The 19,741-nt window shown below is 45.6% G+C and overlaps 1 protein-coding gene across 4 annotated transcripts in view; it reads right to left on the bottom strand.

Annotated features, from left to right (window-relative positions):
• Positions 1–1,417: 1,417 nt before the first annotated feature.
• Positions 1,418–19,741, bottom strand: part of MAGI3 (membrane associated guanylate kinase, WW and PDZ domain containing 3) — a 74,191-nt gene continuing 55,867 nt past the window's right edge. For 3 of the 4 annotated variants that reach the window (XM_057426864.1, XM_057426865.1, XM_057426866.1), the window contains exons 13-21: positions 19,124–19,215; positions 16,801–16,993; positions 15,440–15,625; positions 11,703–11,888; positions 8,026–8,128; positions 7,791–7,917; positions 7,139–7,282; positions 5,362–5,500; positions 1,418–3,098 (exon numbers count right to left, since the gene is read on the bottom strand). In XM_057426864.1, the coding sequence (XP_057282847.1) occupies positions 2,026–3,098; positions 5,362–5,500; positions 7,139–7,282; positions 7,791–7,917; positions 8,026–8,128; positions 11,703–11,888; positions 15,440–15,625; positions 16,801–16,993; positions 19,124–19,215 (2,243 nt within the window). In that variant the 3' untranslated portion in view covers positions 1,418–2,025. Of the gene's footprint in view, positions 3,099–3,553; positions 3,644–5,361; positions 5,501–7,138; positions 7,283–7,790; positions 7,918–8,025; positions 8,129–11,702; positions 11,889–15,439; positions 15,626–16,800; positions 16,994–19,123; positions 19,216–19,741 lie in introns of all 4 variants that reach the window. The other variant, XM_057426867.1, reaches the window with a different exon arrangement.

Raw genomic sequence — 19,741 nt, 5'->3', positions numbered from 1 at the left:
GCTGGTTTAAGGTATCACGCCACTGAAAGTCAACCAGGAACCTATTTTATACAGTGCAGATCCAAGAGGCCAGGAACTGGAGTTTCTTTTTAATATCTATATAAAAAATAATGAGCGATTTACAGGTCTCTCTCTAGGCAGAACCTCAGAAGTATGTATAAAGGTGCTGTACAATATATAAACATTTACACCCAGTACATCCATACATTGCGTAGCATTCCAAGGCCACGTCGCTAAGTCATCTGATACAGTCGGAACGGGTACAAGTTCCATGGAAGGAGAACTCACACACAAGGAGGACACTAAATCAGGTCACAGTAACAGAAAAAAGAGGTGGTCATGACAGGGAGAGGGTTTTGGTGGTATTAAGTCACCTTGGTATTCAATGTCTGAATTTGTGACTGTGCTCGGTGGTCAGGGCAAGTGCATACGACTCCACGTAGAACAGCATCTCTGGATAAGAATACATGGTTAATATCTACACAGGCTACTTCAAAGGATTCAATATCTTCACAGTCATACTCCCCCAAGGGGGGCAGTTGTACGTATTATGCTACACAGCAACTCTCAATGGATCACCCGAGGTCCAGCAGCAGAGCACAGTTTAGCTTGGCTTTAAAGCCGGTTTCATTTCCAAAGTCTTTTGTTTGAGCAGTATCTGTACTGCTGGAGAATTCCACCTGGAACTGATGCCCTGTGCTTCCTCACGCTTTAGGAAACATTTCATGTTTCAAAGCCCAGATGAGATCTTCACTCACTCAAACAGCAAGTCCTATTAGTCTGAATTCTGAGGTGAGTACATAAAGCTTGGCCTTTGACACTTCCTTCTCCAAACTGCAGCAATGGGCTCCTCTTACTGCTTTGTACAGCCCCTAAAAACCCATCAGGAAATCATCACTAAAAGGATGAATAAAACAAACCTCTTCCATTTATGCAGCCTGCTGTTCTTCCAGCTGTCGGACTGATGCATCCGGTGGCATCACTCCTCTCTTTAAAACAGGTATTCTAGCCCAGACAATAGATACTGAGCCCCATGTACCCTGTTTGTCACCTAGTTAGTGCTCTTAGAACAGATCACACGTTCAAAGTAAAATATGGGAGATGTCCAGTCCACGCAGGCAGGTTCTGTCCTAAAGGTAACAGGTTTCAATACAGAAGGGAAAAAAACCTCATTCCCAACTGGCATTACATGAAGGAACTCTGGGATTCAGGACACAGCAGCAGAGCGAGGCTGAAGATGCACGCTCACTGCTCACGGTGACCAAGCGCGCTGAGGGTACCACAAGTGAACCTGAAGGGATGCTGTCACTTAACAGAAAGCAGGATTTTCAGCTGTGTGCACAGAGATGTTCATGATGAGTCAAGAAAACAAAGCCATTTTGCCATGGTCGTAACAAGCAAACTTACAAACCGGGGATTATGTCAAATACAGTTTTTACTTACAGGATTTTGTGGTAGGTATAAAAATGTAAGAAAACCTCTTAACTGAACAGCATCAGTGGCTCGTTGCTGCCCTGCACTCAACAGAACCAACTCACCCATCGTCTTACTGAGCCTGTAAGAACATGGGTGCTTCCCTGTGTAAACATGCAGCATGCTCTGGAGCAAACACCCACTGCAGACACTTGCCTTTCCCGTGACTGGAGTACATAGGAGAAGGGATTAGAGGGACTGGATACAGCGGGTAACTTGGCACAAGAACAAGGAGTGAGTCATGACCACATCTGCGATATAGGCATTAAATAATTTGTTCAGAACCTCACAATACTATCAGAGAAAGCCGTAGCAGTGCAACGATGAGCAGCAGAACACCGCCTTCAAAGGGGCAAGGGGACAGCAGCTTAGGAAGTTTCACTTAAGCAATCCAAAAGGTCCTTCATGCAGCTGAGATAATTTAAGAACAAATCAAATACTTCCCACCCTCTCACCAGCTTCTGGGAGAAAAAGGACAATTTTGGGCAAAGAAACGATGCTTTTAAATGACCGCTATTAGAAACGTCGATTAAAACAGGTTCTAGAAAAGTGTCAGGCCCGTTTTTCAGCCCCAGCTGCTGCTGGGGTGACTTTACAGGCACTCGGTACCCTCCAAGGTCCAGGAGTGATCAGTGTTTTCTTGGCTGGAGAACTACTCTCAGATTTGGAAACTCCATCATCTTTGGTTTCATGGGGCAGCTCCATGTGTCTCTCTCCATGTGTAACAGGCTCCTGTGTTTCCAGCCTTCTGTGCTTCTCCATGGAAAGCAGTGGAATATTGGAAAGGCTGGAAGCCTTGAACCTGCTGGAACTTGGCTCTCCAGAGCTTGACTTCTTCACTTTTTCCTCCTCAGGTGTGTTTCTCCTAGAGTCACTGAATGGAAGATGGTATCTGTCAAATGCTGCGTGTTGTCTCTCTGGAGACCACCCTTCCCTCTTCCCACAAGTTTTCTGCTTTGTGTCTTTCCAGGTGACTCCAGTTTTACCACTTCCACCTTTCAACTGCTCAGCAGCAGTTTTATCACCACCAGCTGTTCTGTCTTGGTATCCCTGTAACCTGCTGAGCGTTTCTACGCTCCCTTGCTTACCGAGATGCTTGTGGGGACTGGCCGATCTCCCTGGATTTCCACTGGAATGCTCTTTTCTGTTCCCCCCTGTTTCTGTGGCTTTACTCTCACTCTTTCTGGAACCCTCAGGTTTATGGGAGAGATTGCCATGGGGTTTTTCAGGATCCCCTTTCCTGTGGAATCCTGCCTGAGGGTGGCTCTCAGCAGCCCTAAGCTTTTCTGGACTTGCCGATCTGTCTCTTCTCGTCCTCACTTCCAAAGCACCTTTTGTGATTTCAAACCCGGGACTGGAGGGACATTCCCATCTGTTCTTAGTTCTCTGCGGAGAAGACTGAGGCTTCCTCTCAAACTGGTTTTCAGTTAAAGTGCTTATCTTTTCAGGCACAGTGTTCTTTGCTTGTTCCAGTTTCTCAGACAGCTGAACTCTTGTTAAAGCTTCTCCTGGTACTGGTAAATAACACACTTCTGATGGGGAAGCAGAATGTGAAGATGAAGATAATGGTGACTGTTCTTCATATATTACATTTGACGAAGAGGGATTAGAACTATCCCAATCACCTGGAAACGAACAGGGAGAGATCTGATTGAATGACTGGAAAAACCAAAGTAAAATATTCTAAGTACTTAAGAAACGTGCACACTACTGAGGTTTCAGGAGGTTACAGGCAACCATTATAAAGGACTATGTAGTGGCATACTCTTAAGGTCTTATTTAGTCGGTTTTCTGTATTACACTGTTCCACAACCTACAACAACCGTAAGGATGTGATTTTGGAAGGAAACCCTTAGAATGCTGGTGTGATCTCTGCAGGACTGACAGAGTCTTGGATCAGCACAGCTTTAGAGCCTACAGAGCAGAATAAAGTCCCTGACCTACATTATTTAATGCAAGGAAACCAAATGAACTGAAATTGTTATACTAAAGGAAAACTGAAACAGTGAAAAGTGGAGGTTATTCTTAGCTTTGCATTTTAATAATAGGAAGAGATGAAACACAAGACATGCAGATTTACCAAGTCTTTAAGGAAAAACCAAGAAAAGCACTGAAAGCCCTTAATGTTGCTCAGGTTTCACGTAGGGACACAGACTGGAAGGAGCCAAACCTGAAGGAGGAAGAGAAAAAGCCCAGAACTATATACCAAAATCACAGAGTACAGCAAGCAAGATTTCAATCAGAAATGTATGATTTACAGCGAGACAGGAGGCAACAAAACCCTTCCCTTCTCCACCACTGCTCATCTAAGTTGATTAACCTCATCTCAGGCCCCACTTTGGACAGAGGGTTGGACCACATGGACTCATCTTCATCTCCCCCCTGGGAGGTTAAAGCCATTCCCTTTGTCCTTGTCCAAAGCCCCTCTCCAGGTATCTTGTAGCCCCCTTTAGGCTCTGGGAGCTGCTCCTAAGGTCTCCCTGGAGCCTTCTCTTCTCCAGGCTGAAGAAGGAATGAAAGCTCTACTATCATTCTGTGTTTCTATCTTTGACTCAGGAGATTTCTGTGAGCAAGAGGGCCAGGAGTGATTCCAGATCACTGTTGTGCATCCCTCATGCTGCCAGATAAACACCATTTGTCAATGCTGAAATTATCCTACGCTTACACAGCTGTAAGCAGAGCACTGGAGGTGCCCACACATGCTGTCTCTTTCTCTTCTAGCTTGTCAATGCTGCTTTTCAAGAGGACCTCAGCAGAAGCCCATCAGAGCACTGATGGAAGGCTGCATTTAACTTTCCCCCTTAAGACAAGGTAATTCAGTGAGAGTCAACCCCAGCCAGGAGTTGAGCAGGACGGCACCCACCAGCCCTCGTGGTTTACAGATGGGCTGTTTCCATGCCATGAGCTAATTCACTGACTTGACTGTGCAGCGCGGGTTGGAACAGTAAGATGTGAAGGGGCCACCTTCCAACTCTCTGGAGGAAAAAAACGGAGGAAGTTCCAAGCAGATTTTACCCCTTGTGTAGGTGCCAGCTGCAGGCTGTAAATGACTGAACACAATTTGGTAGTTCAACCTGAGTGGTTTATATAAACTCACACTCAGGCACTGTTACTGAAAAGCTCTTCAGAAGAATCGACATTGCAATGCTGAGTTTATCATCAGAACCTTGGTGTCAGCATCAAGGTGAAAAGACTAAAAGGTGGACCGACAGAGAGAGCACTCTGCTTTGTAACACTGCCACAAGCCTTTCTGATTTGGAGCTTTGGAGCATTTCCTAATCAGATTCAAACCCCTCAGTTCTGTTCTCTGAACTGAGATCCCTAAGAGCGTTTGATCTTCTGCCCTTCCCTTTTCTTTGCCTACAAAGTTGTGCTTTCCTGCTGTGGATGCAGAAGTCACCGTTTGCAACAAACAGAACTCACTCTGAGAGCAAAGCTGCCTCTATCCCTGCTGTCTGAAGCTTTGGCTTTGAGAAATGAAGCAGTCCATAATTTAGAAGGCTAAAAGCAGGGAACTAAACCTGTACAGAAGTAATGTTCTTAACAATAGAGGGAGGCATTTTGAACTGAGTACCGTAGCATAGTAGATTTGAACTGAAGAGTCTATCAGTGCTAATTATCACATTTGTATAGGACAACTTGATTAGCTTAGACAGGGCTGAGAACTTAGTTCAGTCACAAACACGCAGTGATTCCACACTGTGTGATATTCCCAGGTACTTGTGTTAATTTGACAGAAATAGTCCTTATATTTGAAAATGAATCTGAAGAGCTGCACAGCTGTCAAAAAGAGAACTGCTTCCCTTCAGCAAGCACCAAAATCTCCTTCTCAGATTGGCCTCCATGGCCTTGGCCCCTCAAAACACAGGAGCCCCCGAGGTGACATACCGTGATCTGGGATCAAGCCAGTCCCCGGTCTCAGCAGCAGCAGCACTTTATTCCCTCCAGCCTGAATCAGCTCAATGGCTCGTGTGTGAGTGATTCCTTGGGTGGGTTCTCCATTAATTTCAACTATCTGGTCACCAACCTGAGGAGAAAAAAGCAACCAGGTTCATCTCTCTGACACTACAGACTGATTTTTAATTTAGAAATTATCTAATAAGAGGCAGAGGCTCCTATTTTTCTCCTCATGCTAAAATCCATTCAGCAATAGCAACACCATTCCATGGCTGCCGATCAACGTGACGTGACCCAACACTGTGGTGGTTCAAAGTTCTTCACGCAGGTCTTCTCCCCAGCAGATCTGAGGTCGCTTAAGCACATCTTCCAGTTACTTACAAATGATGAGATCAACATAGCCACATGCCTGAATGCATTTTCACTGAAGGAAGCTCTTCCCTGTGAGGGTGCTGAGGCGCTGGCACAGGGTGCCCAGGGAAGCTGTGGCTGCCCCATCCCTGGCAGAACCATTCCATGATTCATTCCATTAGCAACTTACAGAGGCACTGGGCAGGTAAATGACTGTTCACATTAACTTCGCAGGCTGCTGGGAAGGGGTTGGAACAACACCCCTACACAAAGGGTCATGAAATCTATTCTACAATACATGGATCGGCCAATGGATGTCACTAGTGCATAAAATTAGCAGTTTAAAGGGACTGAGTGGGCTTTGTTAAATAAACTGTCTCTGCCAAAGGAGGTCACAGTGTGGTTACTCATCGGATAGGACAGGACACGCCGCTCCATACGACGTGCCTCCTGTCATGCTCAGTTGCCATTAACTGGGTGAGAAATTCCTCTTCACAGTTTTAAAGTACAGCCAGAAAATGACACCATTTTCCTGCTGAGAAGGGAGAATGTGAATGATGTGAAATGTGTGAATAACCTCACGCTGGCTGAGTGCAGCCCCTCTGTGCTTCGAGCTGCTGGGGACACGCAGCACAGTGCTTATGGCACTGCTCCTCCATAAGAATCATGCCCCCATGGGACACGGCTGTCTGCTGGTGCAGTGAACACACCCCTGCATACACACATCCCCTGCCCAGTGAGGTGCCAAGTGGTGGAAGGAGGCTTCACGATGGAATGTTCAGGAATATCTTGCTATCACGGTCCCTGCTAACCGATGCCTTGGCATGGGTTGTCTGCATTAAGCAGTGTGCAGTCAGCTGGGAACCTTTTGGTTGCTCCTGCTGGGAAAGCAAAGCCCTGAAGCTCAGTGTAACAGCACTTGGAGGAGGAATGCAAGAGAAAATATTACTGCTGAATGCCACACTCATGTAGTCCCTCAAGCACGGGGGAAGAAGCAAATTACTGTAAAGAACAGGACAATAGGAGATAACAATACTTAGAATTCCACATCCAATTAAGCCTCACAGTAGCTCCAGCACGTATCTGTGCCAGCCCTGCACTGTGAACAGTACAAATGGAGGCAGAGCCTTGTGCAGTGGTTGTACGTGCAGTAAAGCACCAGGACTGCACGTGGAACAGCATCTTGTGAGCATCTGGATTCAGCTTCATGCTCCAGCCTTTGAAAATTCAGCTCTGGGCAGTAGTCACAGCTTGTCACCTATCATTGTTCCTTGGCATTGTATCCGTATGCTTTGCTTTTACTACAACACCTGAAAGTGAATGCCTTGCACAACGATGAGAATATTGCCACTGTGTGTAAATCAATGTGTCAGAAAGCTGGCTTGATCAACAAACTGATGGGAGAAGACCAACTCACGTGTACTCTCCCATCCTTGACAGCTGGCCCATCTTCAGCGAGTCGAAGGATGAATAAGCCCATGTTGTATTCCTTTCCTCCTCGAAGGCTGAATCCAAACCCTCGAGGGCCCCTTTCCAACTCCACTGGGAAACAGCCAGGATTCTGTGCAGGAAGTCAGAGAGAAAAAACAGATGAGGACCTATAGGCACATTTAAACATTTGTTTTCCTGGAGAAATGCTTCGCACAGTTTGAGAACCGTGCAATCCATGGTTTACACCCACTTCACCACCACTGATGTATGACTGGGTGTAACAGTTTCATCCCAACTCTGAGCATACACAACATTTCCCTTGCTAAGTTTTAGATATGCATGAAGTTTCTGTAAGAAACTGCCAAAGGGTCTGTAGTGGCCCTACTGCAAGCATTTGCTGCTTCTTTTAGCATTATAACACATACTAAACTATCCTAAGGAGATAATAACATTTAAGGTATTAGCAAAAACATTCTGTGCAACGCTTCACTGCGTTTTTATTTGCCACTTCTCCACCCAAGGTCTGACAGGGGAATGCTTTGTTGTTCTGATTTGAATACCCCACGGCAATGCCACCGTAGCATCCTGATGGACAAGTAACATGCATGCATCTGCACCCTCTGGTGAGTTACCTGTACCTGGGAATGACGGCTACCAACAAGTGAAGCCACGCCAGCATCAGGCTGTGTCAAGTGCTTATGCTCAGGCCAGGAAAGCCTGTAACTACTTGAAACTTCTTTTCCAGTTTCACTTTCCGTGGCTCCCCTACAAAGAAGGAAAAGGATGTGGATGTTACCTTTGCATTAACAACCCCTCTGGTTAAGCTTTTCCAGCTGTTCTCAGTTCCTGTTGCCAACCCCAAAAGCTCTGTACCTGTCTGTGCTGGAAGCGTTGATCTGGCCTGGTCCCAGTGGTCGGTGCTGCGGAGCTGGACTCTGCCTGGCGGAGTTTGTTCCCGAGGGAGGACCACGGTGTTCTAAGAGATTCAAACAAAATCAACAGTCAGGACTTCACAAGTAATAAAGGCAACAAACTCACCACAAGAACAGTGTCCATCGGGGCTCTGTTTGCTGTCGCTGCTGTCTGGCATCCCAGGCTGAGCTCACCTCGCAGCGGTTGCGAGGCAAAGAGGATTTTCTGAGGTCTAATGCCATAAGCCAGGAACCCAACGGGTTCCATGGAATAAACTCCCTGGAATTTTATTCTTACCTATGAGGCTTTCCTTCAGAAAACCGACATCATTTTAACTGAAGCAGACATGAACAGAAGGGTTTTAGAATGTCTGCACGTTGATAAAAGGCAATGAATAAGTCCATGCTGTATTCAGACATAAAGACAGACAGAAGGGACTAGGGCTACTCAGATCCATCTCAAACTAACCCCAGTAAAACACACAAAGTGCAAGCTTTAAGCTCCCGTGACCCACAGTGTGTGCTTGAGACCAGAACCCCCTCGGGTGCTGGGCTGCACCCCCAGAGCGTGAGCAACAGCTCAGGGAAGGGATCCTGCCCCTCTGCTGTGCTCTGGGGAGGTTCCCCCTGCAGCCCTGATCCAGCTCTGGGGCAGCAGCACCAGAGGGACGTGGAACTGCTGGAGCGAGGCCAGAGGAGGCCATGGAGATGCTGCGAGGGCTGGAGCAGCTCTGCTCTGGAGCCAGGCTGAGAGAGCTGGGCTGGGGCAGCCTGGAGAAGAGAAGGCTCCTGAAGGGGAGACCTGAGAGCAGCTCCAGTGCCTAAAGGGGCTGCAGGAAACCTGGAGGAGGGGCTTTGGATAAGGACCTGTAGGAACAGGCCAAGGGGAATGGCTTTAACCTGCCAGAGGGGAGACTGAGATGAGCTCTTAGGCAGAAGCTCTTCCCTGTGAGGGTGCTGAGGCGCTGGCACAGGGTGCCCAGAGAAGCTGTGGCTGCCCCATCCCTGGCAGTGTTCAAGGCCAGGTTGGACACAGGGGCTTGGAGCAAGCTGCTCTAGTGGAAGGGGTCCCTGCCTGTGGCAGGGGTTGGAGCTGGAGGAGCTTTGAGGTCCCTTCCAACCCAGACCACTCTGTGACTCTATGATCACAACGGAAGGAAAACAGAATGCCTATTATTAGACTGAATTTCTCAGGTATGCGAGACCTCCTGGGTCCTTCACAGGCTGCTTGGTGCTGTTACGATGATATGCCTTCAGGAGGTTTTTCTCTAGAGACAGAACGTCAACTTTTACTCCTGGTTTATCCTCAGAGTTTTAATTTAGAAGCACAGGCAAGAAAGACGCCATCTGTTTGTACAAATCCTCCAGTCCTCTCTTCAGCCTGCTCCATCGTGTCTCCAGCTAATGCTCCACAAAAGCTGACAGGCTCCTCCTTTTGTGAAAAATGCTAAAGAAAGTCTTCTGGCACATCAAGTGCAATTCATTTATTTGTATGAAAAGGAAATATCACGCATCTGTGAAAGCTGGGAGGCAGAGGGAAGGGGAACAAGGTGGTATTGCTGCCAATCCCAGAGGACAGCACTGAAGAGAATGGGGAACAGCAAACTCCATCAGGGTTTATGCTTTGAGGTGCTGAACAGCAAAAGGGCACCTTTTCCTTTGGAGCTGCCTCCTGCACCTTCCTCAGCATTCACCATTGTCTTGTGAACCATCTCTGAAGCTCAGCTCTCTCCCTGCAAACCAGGGGGGAAAACACCTGGACTCATGACTAATTCACATCCACCCTGGCTTTCTATAGGATCTGCTGTATACAGGGTTGTGCTGGGAGGTAATCGATTTCTCCAGCTAAATCAAGGAGAATTTACAAGTGGTGATGTATCCCCATTTTGGTGGCACAGGTTCTCTTTCTCTCTTTCTCTCTCTTTCACTGTCTTTACATCTGATACACGCCAACTCCACCTCCTCTATGCCACACGTTTTTTCTGTCTGGTCTCTTCAGTCTGGTTTTATCACCTGCTACAAAGAGGTTCCCCCCCCCCATTAGCTCTCCTCAGGTTCTTGTTTTCTATGCAGTTTTTGGCTCCCAAGTCTGTAACTGAGGAACTGGGATGAATTCTTACACAGCATCCAGGTAAGGTCACGCATTAATAAGGGACAAAAATGTTACCTTCAGAAAGCTTGTTCTCAAAACAAAGCTGATTAAGAGCCCCAGAGAAACTAATCTAATGCAACCAATACAACTTCAGTTGCATTATAAACATGGCCCTGGGCAACTGCTTTGAAGTGTGTCCCTTCAAAATGGAATGAATCAGATTTGATAGAATGAAAACCTTAATAGAAAAGTAACAATTTATTGAAGTCTCTCTGCTTCAGCATTAACAAAACAGAAAATTAAGCCTTTGAAATTCTGTATTACAGGCTGAGAGAGCATGTTAAATATTTGCCATGAATGTGAAATTAGAGAATCATCTATTGGATTTATTCACATTCTGGCTTCAGGTATTCATTATTTAAAAGGTGAAAAAAGCCAACTCTCTGATAAAACAATGATAGCAAGTTTAATTAAAGCCACAAGCAGCAATCCAGAAAAACACAGTGGCAAGCAGGGCTGGAAAACAGCTTTGCCTCTTCAAATGACTGGATTTTACATATTTATAATGAACTGTTTGTATGGAAACAATGCCATACTGAATGCAGCGTTGCCTGGGAGCTTCCATTAAAAATACAGGCCAGGTTGGATGGGGCAACCTGGTCTTAGTGGAAGGTGTCCCTGCCCGTGGCAGGGGGTTGGAACTGGATGAGCTTTAAGGTCCCTTCACACCTAAACCAGTCTGTGACTCTGTGATGACTCTGCAGTCACAAACACTCACTTTGATGCTTGGATGGACACAGCATTTGCATGTGAAGAATCCACCAGCAAGCCCAGAGGCTCTGCAGGAAAACCCCAAGGCAAGGTTTTTATGGTGGAATGCGACCACTTTTCAAAGGGTGGTTTTGGCAGACAGGGCTACTGGATGCTTCTTTTGTATCCCAGATACAGCATTGAGCAATTTGTGTATTTTAAATATAGCAGGATGGAAAACCTCAGAGCATGTAAATGGAGAGGATCTGAAAGCAGGTGTCCTCGTGGCCTTAGAGCACCTGAGCACCTAGGCCACAGGTTCCAGAGCATCACAGGAGCACCTGCCTCACATGGAACACAGCTCCTGGCAGCAGCAAGAGACAGGCACTGTCTGGGGGCAAGATCTTCCCTCTGGGCATCATCCTGTGTCTGCTGCAGCACCCCCAAGGAAAGGTCTTTTCTCTTTGGTTGCAGAATACAAGGTCTGATTAAGACATGCTTCCATGTGAGTAGCAGTCTGTCTCTCTCACATGAAAAGTCATGAGAATTTCTCTTAGCCTGCATTGTGCTGTTCATACCTGTATCTTACTTTTCAGTATAACCACCTTAGCAGCTGTCTCTCTCTGCCCCACTTGCCTTCAGCTCTTCCAGAGCAACTGGATGAGCTTCACTCTCTTTAATTGCTGAGCATCTTAAAATACTCCACTTTAAGCAAATTAACTTCAGAAGTCACAGACATCAGACTCTGGCAGTGCAGTAGGAGCCATTAACACACTGGGACCATGCACCCTCCTTACCTTCCTCAGCCACAACAGTCAGAGTCACCACGTTGCCTGCATCCTTGATGAGCTGCACTATGCTGTCATGCGAGAGTTCAACGATGGATTGACCGTTCACTGCCGAGATGCGGTCTCCCACTTTCAGCTTCCCACACTGGTCAGCTGGGCTCCCGTCTATAACTCGCCCAATCTTGTGAGGAATCACTAGGAAATCAAGAACAGGCACAGCGACATATTCATATGATATTCATATGATATTCATTATTAATATTCATTCGATCATATGAATGATAGAATCCCAGAATGGTTTGGATTGGAAGGCACCTTAAAGCTCATCCCATTCCAGCCCCCTGCCACAGGCAGGGACCCCTTCCACTAGAGCAGCTTGCTCCAAGCCCCTGTGTCCAACCTGGCCTTGAACACTGCCAGGGATGGGGCAGCCACAGCTTCTCTGGGCAAACTATGCCAGGGCCTCACCACCCTCACAGTGGTTTATGTCAGACAAGCACCACACAGACCTAGACTGCGACAGTCATCCCAGAGACTGCCCCTGCTCTAAAAGGTGGCACTGCTTGTGCAAGAACACCCTGCAAATAATGAAGAAAGTAGAGTGAATGCAAACAGCAACCCCTGAGAGCACAGCCTTACCACACCCAAGGTGTTACACCTAAAGAGAAACACAAGGAGAAAGATCACATCTGTAAAGGGATGAGTAAAACCATGTGTCCCCAAAGCAGTTTCTTTGCCTACTGCATTGTTTTCCATTTCACAGAGAGACCCTGGTTCACTGTGTGGACTCGGAGCCAGTTTAACACAGTCATTAGAAATCCAGATGCACAGGTTAAGTCTTCCTCCTTGAAACCAAAAACTAAGCCTTAAATACTCTTCAAAAGGAAATCCAACTTCTCCTGCCAACGACTTAGTAACCTGGTGAGCATCAGAAGCTACCCTCAGCACACCCAGGTAGCACAACAAGGTCTGCACAGACCCATTCCCTATTCCTGCTCTCCAAGATAAACATGAACCTGTAATAATCATCTTGAACTTTAACTAGCTCTCCTGGCTTGGTTTCCTCAGTCCATCCCATGGTGAAACTTCTCCATATAGAGACTCCTCTAAAGGCCAAAGGGATAGGGCCAGAAAAGACAGAACAGGGAAAAGAGGGAATTTTATGAGAACCAGAAGGAAAAAAGGCTGCTTGTAGTTACTTTCCCAGAGATGAACACAGATGCAGAGAGAGCAGAACTAAAAAGGCACCAAGGAGGGAGGGATGCTCCACTCTAGCATGGTTCTTCCTCTGGAGGGAGAGCCCTGCCACGGCTCCTGTGTCTCCCTGCCAAGAGCTGTGCTCAGGGAGAGATCTTGTTTTACAGTTTACTGACCCAAACAACAGTGCTGCAGATGGCACTGGGCAGCCAGCAAGATGCCTTTGTGAGGGGAGAAGCCTACCAAAGCCTGGGGCAAAAGAGCAGCTCGTTGAGCTGCCTGGGTGCCGACGTGGCCCCAACAGCAGATTCACATTACATCAAAGCACATCAGTCAGTGTGCTTCCCCATGCGTCTAGAACAGCCTTTCATTCATCTGTATGCCTGAAAGCACAGCAAAATTGGCTTCTGTCCTTCCCAAATCCTTCAGCAGGGCTCTTCTGCACAGGAACTGCTGCACTGCTCCTTCGTAACTCATTTCCAAAGACCTCTCTAGACTGACCTCCACGTGTGTCACAAATACCCTCACTGGTACTTCATGTAAAAGCCTGTTTGTGCCTCCAAATCCTGAAGCAGGTTTGATGGATACCTATTTTCTGTAGCTGCTGCTCTCCCAAACATGCTTTTCTCTGCAGGATTGGAGAGGTGAGGAACATTATGACCTGTCAGAACTATCAGCTGGCTTTTCAAAACCATGGCAGCAAATCTGAAACACTTTCACATCATCATCAGGCACCCAAGACTGAAAAGCCATCAAGGATTGTTTTAATGAGCTAGCACATGCAGAAGTTGCTGTGAAAGAACAGACGTTGATGCCTTCTAGCATTTACCATGAGTTTAAATGTTATTTAATCTTCCCTTAATAGACTGGGTTTTTAACTATTATATAAAGCTAAGAGCCAACTGTGAAAAGTAAAGCACTGCAGGGCTGCAGACTCAACTGCTGATTACTTGTTTTAAAATAATCCTGGCTTTAGAAGAACACAATAGCTCCATATTAAACTGTGCCACAGGAAAGTTCTGCACAGCACAGCCTGTGGCTGCACCAGCATCTCTTTTTTTTCCTGTGCGTTAGAAATAGCCTGGACCACAGGGCTTAGGTCTCCAGCACTGGAATTGGTTTTAGTTGTCTCCTACTTTCACTTCTAATATCAAATAAACAGGGATTTGCAGCAGATCCTCAGAGAGAGGATGCACCGTGCCTGGACCACTGCTGCTTCACCATCCCATCATGCTGAGTGCTTCCAGAGTGGCTGGTTTTAACATTCTTGAAAAGGTACTGACTGAGCCAAGACTGTATCACATGTTAAATATATATCACATGAATTCAGCACAGTGTTATTTATTCTGTGCTCCTGCTGGTTTTTTATTGTGCAGTAAAATGAAGTGGAAAAACAGAAGTGTCTGAAGCTCAGTAAGAGACACGCTGTCAAGCCATCATTATGTCTGTCTGGAACCAGATGAGTTCAGAAGGGTGATTTACACTACAGAACTAAAGGAACTGAGTAAGGATTTCAGGAGTTATCTGTACCTTAATGGCAGTGAATTGAGTTCATTTGTGGCTGAACACGGAGCTGGCTTGTATTTTGAGGGCTGCCACAGATAAGCAAGCCTCGGACTAGATGACCTTTGAAGGTCCCTTCCAACTCTAACTAGTCTATAAACTATTTTGTGATGGCCAACAGGAATGAATCTCAGAAAGATGATCCTACTCACCACCTCTTGTAAAAAATATGCAACAGCCTCTCCCTGGCACTGGAGATAAGTAGCAGTCATCAGCACAAGAAGTACTTGATTACACTGAGCAGACCTGCCCCTGTGCAGGGGGTCACAGATCTTTCTAGTCATTGAGTTGGTCTCCATGGCTTCCTTCAAGTAACTTCTCTCATTCAGTTCTGCTCACAGTGTTTCTTTTTCTTTCTGCTTTTAACCTTGGTTATTTTGTTGTTCATCTTTACAGCTATGCCTGAAGCCATGTCCATATGTCAGAACTGTAATGCCAGAGCATGCTCTTGTTTCATTTTGATTATCTTTCTAGACAAGCACCCTACCTGTCTTGACAATAACAACTTCATTGCTTTCTTCCAAGTATTGCAGCCTCTACCTTCTCAGATCTCCCAAAATGAGAAATTCTACCCGATTAGGTAACATAAAGCCAAGGTTGAAACTACACTTCCATTAAAACACGTACGAATTAATGCAGTGTGGGAATCATCCTGCTGAGGACTGCCCTGAGCACTGTGGCAAGTTCACATTCCTGTGTATGGGCTGGTTGCATGTGACAGACTTTCCCCCTGCTCTCCACTTATGTCACTGTTGGGTGACGAAGAGCATGAACATGAAGCAAGACAGACCAAGCCTCAGCTATCTGGGCTGTGAAACAGTGTGAGTGGAAAATGACTGTGTCTTTGCAGAGTGCTGGGTAGGTAACACCAACACATCAAAGAAGGAGAAATCCATAAAGAAGCTGCATCCCATCTTACCTGCTGCCAGCAGGAGCTTTGGTACAAGCATCAGGCAGTGACACCACCACCAGAACACTGCACTTACCACCAGGAGGAGGTTTGTTCTTTGAGGTGAGGATGACGAAGCCAAATCCTTCATTCTCCTTCCGCTGCAGACGGACATCGTAGACCTCTGGGGACTGCAAGCTTGCAAACTCCACCCGATTCAGGCGGGGAGAGCCGTTCTGTGTGAAGACGGGCTGCGACTCCTCCTCCTCTGCTTGCTTTTCCCCTTTCAGGTAACAGGCAAACAAATAAGGAAAAACCAATCCTGCTGGTTTACAAAGCAGCTACAGCGAAACTACGTCTCGGTATCAGTGCCAGTGTAAGGAAACACTGCCTGCCTGGGAAAGTTAAGAGGTGAGTTTATGAACAATGCAATTTGGATCAGACCGAAATCAGATGCAGGATAAAGCATTCAAAGGCCCAGTTATGCAAGGAAAGCCTGCTGCACACTGGTTGCACACAGGTGAACAGACCTGGCTCTGTGTACACAGACTTTGTTAGAGTGACCTGATGCCTTTTTATGGTAAAAAAAAACCCCATTGTGGCTTTTCTGCATGCTACAAGATCTACGGCAGAGATTCAGCTACAAACCACAACTATTGCTATCTTAAGTGAGGAGCAACAGTTTACTTGGAACAATGGAAATAAGTTCGTAAAAGGCAGCCTGAAGACTGAAGTCAGGCCTTCGTTTAGGAAACCTACAAACTTTTGGTCTTGAAGTATTCATCTACCATAAGGTATCTTAAAAGACATTGAGAATTCTCTTCAAAATACTTTTTCCTTTTACTTGTATATACTCAGAATGAATGGTTGAGTAATGCAATGGAGACGCAATACTGGCTGGTAGTCAGAACAGGGGACTGTTACCAGTTCTCCTGAAGCCCATCCCAGATCTGTCATTCACTTAATCAGCATCATCGAATCACAGATAATGCTCCTCTGTGCACTGCTGACCTGGACACTGACCTAAAACTGCAGAATCACAAGATGCTACCCTGAGTCACCTCTGGTTTGAATGCACTTACTCTTGCTACACACAGGTGCCAAGAGATTTGAGAATACTGCTTGTACAGAAAAGAGATCGTGTCACTACTCAATTTGCACGGGGCTAGTGGCTGTTCTAATTAACATCTGCAAAAACGTTTGAAGCCATCATAATTTTCAATGCCCTACCTGTGTGAGCAGTGCAAACCAGCAAGCACCAAAGCATCAGCTTACTGAATTCTGCTTTTCTCCACTTACTAAGAATTACAGCTGACCCTCCTGAATCTCAGGTTGCTCATCTCTAGTGCAGTAACTGACAAGTTTCAGAGCAGCTGTAGATGACTTGATTACAAAAAGTGCTCCTTTAGCCAGACGTGTGTCCCCTGCAGTACCCTCTCTGGACAGACAGACACATACCACCAAAGAAGATCTTCCTCCGGACTGTGAGCAGCACCTGCCCATTCCGTGCAGCACTGGTCATTAAGTCCAAAACTTGTTTGTGTGACTTCCCTTTCACAGGGATTCCATCGATGCACATCAGCTCATCCGCAGCTCGAAGCCTGCCGTCTTTCTCTGCTGCTCCCAATGGGATTATGGCTCCAATATAAATCTGTCAGCAGAGCAGAGTCAGGGGGTTTGAGCAGCAAAACATGAACTCATCAGAACATGTAATGGAATCCAGGTGAATCCTGACAGATGAGGGCTTTTGGGAACGTAACTTTAAAGATTATTTAATTGTCCAATTGTAGCAGAAATACAGCCAGCGAGTGTACTTTGCACCAGCTGACTCTGGATGCAATTTGGGGGCTCAAAGCACTGAGTAAATACTTAGTTTTGAGGGATTTTTAATCCTTATTTCCATGAATTCTGGAACAAACACCATCTCTTGAGCATAATGGTCAACTTTTGACTTAAGCATAGACTGTACTTTTTACATATATATGATTTCCCAGACACTGAAACAAAAGCCTCTGTCATTCACTCTACTTATTCAAGTATCTTCTTAAGCAAGACTAGGTCAGAGTGATTGGGAAAGAAGTAAAAGCTTTTGAAAGAATTCAGATTTATTTCTGAAAAGCTGCTCAGACAGTTCCATGCTTGGAGCTTTTTCAGCACACAGCTTTTAGTGATTAGATAATGGGATTCAAACAGCTGCACTCCCCTTATCAACTTTGACTACTCCCACCTCATAAAGTGCTACTAAATATAACAGATAAATTGAGCACACACTATTCATATGCTGGAATTACATTCAGGTTAAATGAAAGATTGAGATTAATTATGGCCAGTACTTGTTGGGGGTTAAACAACGGTGGGCAGACCATCTGCACAGCGTTCATGACATTAGCTTTACACTTACCAACAGTTATTGGCTGTCATGGAAACAAAACACCACAAATGCTATAAAGTGCAACTGAAGGAAAATTCTTTGGTTTTGCTCTTCCTTTTCTTTAAATGCATATTAGGAAAAAATAAATAATAATAAAATAGGCCAGTACTGGGTCAGAGCTGTGAATGGAAAAAACCATATTCCTTAACTGTAATCAGAAAACAGTCTATGAGTGTCTGTTCCAAAAGCTTTTCCTATTAACTTGACAGCCGAAGGAATGGCTCCTGACATATGGTACAAGTCTCAGCACCTCTTCCCAGCAAAAAATTATTGTCTTTTTGGAAATAAAGGGAAGTCTCCTAAAGAACAGACTACCCAGGGGTTTCTGCACTGGCATTTGCCCATATGCCTCCAACTCCACCATTCCTTGGCAATTACCTCTCAAGCAGAGAGTCTTGCAAGCCCAGCTCTGCAGGCTGAGGCCTGGAAAAAAAGACTACATCGACGACTTAAAAACATACCTGAACTCTAGACACTGACCTGGTTACAGCAAACTAGGCCCTAGCTAGTATTCTTCCTCCTGTGCAAACATCAGAGTTATGTTTTGATGCCAGTTACAATGCAATACAATGCCCACATCCATTTGCAGAAGGAAGCCAGTCTCAGTAGGTTCTGCTTCAAGGCTTTCATGAAAATCTTAAGTACCACATTTTGTATTTTATGAGATGAGAGGGAAAAATACAAGGCAAATAAAAGCCTGAGAGAGTGCACTGGAAAGGCTGTGCTTATTTCCTTGAGATGAATTCACCAGAAACCCAATGGCTGACAGAACAAAATGCATTTTGTTCTCCTGGCAGGAGAGATGGGGGAAAAGGGGTGCAACACAACCCCAATTCCTGCCTTGTTTCACTGGGCTGCATTCAAAAGAATGGCCTGATGGAGTTTTGCAGGGTAACCAGCTGCTTCCTTCCACTCATCTGCTCCCTGGGATGTGCTGACGTGCACAGCACACGGAGCATTTCCAGGGCACTTTTTGTGCCAAGACCACCACTGGGATCAGGTGGAAAGGGACAAAGGCTGGGTGTCAGCACTGACCTTTTCAGGGCTCCTGAGACACAGCAACAGCCACAGAAACACCATCAGTATTATCAACACGACAGAGACAACCGCTGCCAAAACCAGACTCAAATAGTGAAAGGGCATGGGAGCCTTGCAGATTAAAGTCAGCCATGAAGAGGGGGGAAAAGAAAGGTAATCTGAATCTATTCTTGCTCTTTAAAAGGCAGTCACTGAATTGATCAATTTTGCCATCACTGAACTGTTTAGAGTAAGAGGGAAATGAGGATGACAGAGTAGGAGTCATTCTAACAGTAATATTGTAAGACAACATGTAGGCAACTGTAAACTCACAGGCTGATCTGGTCCATCCCCTCCAAGCACCCGGAAACCAAAGCCTGACTCTTGTTTTCGTAGGAAAACATCCAAATCTCTTGTGTTTGGAGCTAAGAAAAAGAACCATTTCAAAACATGTTAGGAGCTATCTTTGATTAGTGAAAGATAATGCTCTGGTGCTGCATTCTGACTCTCCTTATCAACAGAACACAGTAATCAAACACAATAAATAATTTGAACAGCCAAATCTGATGTTCTCTTTCCAAAATGGAAACATTTACTTTTAAGAAAAGGCTGAAAAGGGAAAGGCCAGATTCACAAAATGCCATGAGAAATCACAGCTGCATTCAGACAGTGGGCCAGGAGAAAAGCCAGTCAGTAGTAAACTTCAAGCTACCTTCTGTAAACTCTGTAATGGCCAGGTCTGCTTCAGTTTACTTCAGATCTAGATCATCCTTGAGACCATTTCTATGATTAACTGTTTTATTGTAAATATGGTGGAAACACATTGTATCTTTTTCTAAAAAAGTGCTCCAGAGTTTTCTGATGTCTGTATGAATTATGCACTTTTTGAAATGTTTTATTTACAGGACATGATCAAACTCAGTAAGAAAGTCACGACAGTTTTACCACACA

The sequence above is a fragment of the Pezoporus wallicus genome, unplaced genomic scaffold, assembly GCF_028554395.1.
Source record: "Pezoporus wallicus isolate ANWC-B61680 ecotype Strahan unplaced genomic scaffold, APGP_CSIRO_Pwel_v1 contig_11646, whole genome shotgun sequence".
Taxonomy (NCBI): domain Eukaryota; kingdom Metazoa; phylum Chordata; class Aves; order Psittaciformes; family Psittacidae; genus Pezoporus; species Pezoporus wallicus.
This window is presented reverse-complemented; position numbering and strand designations above follow the sequence as displayed.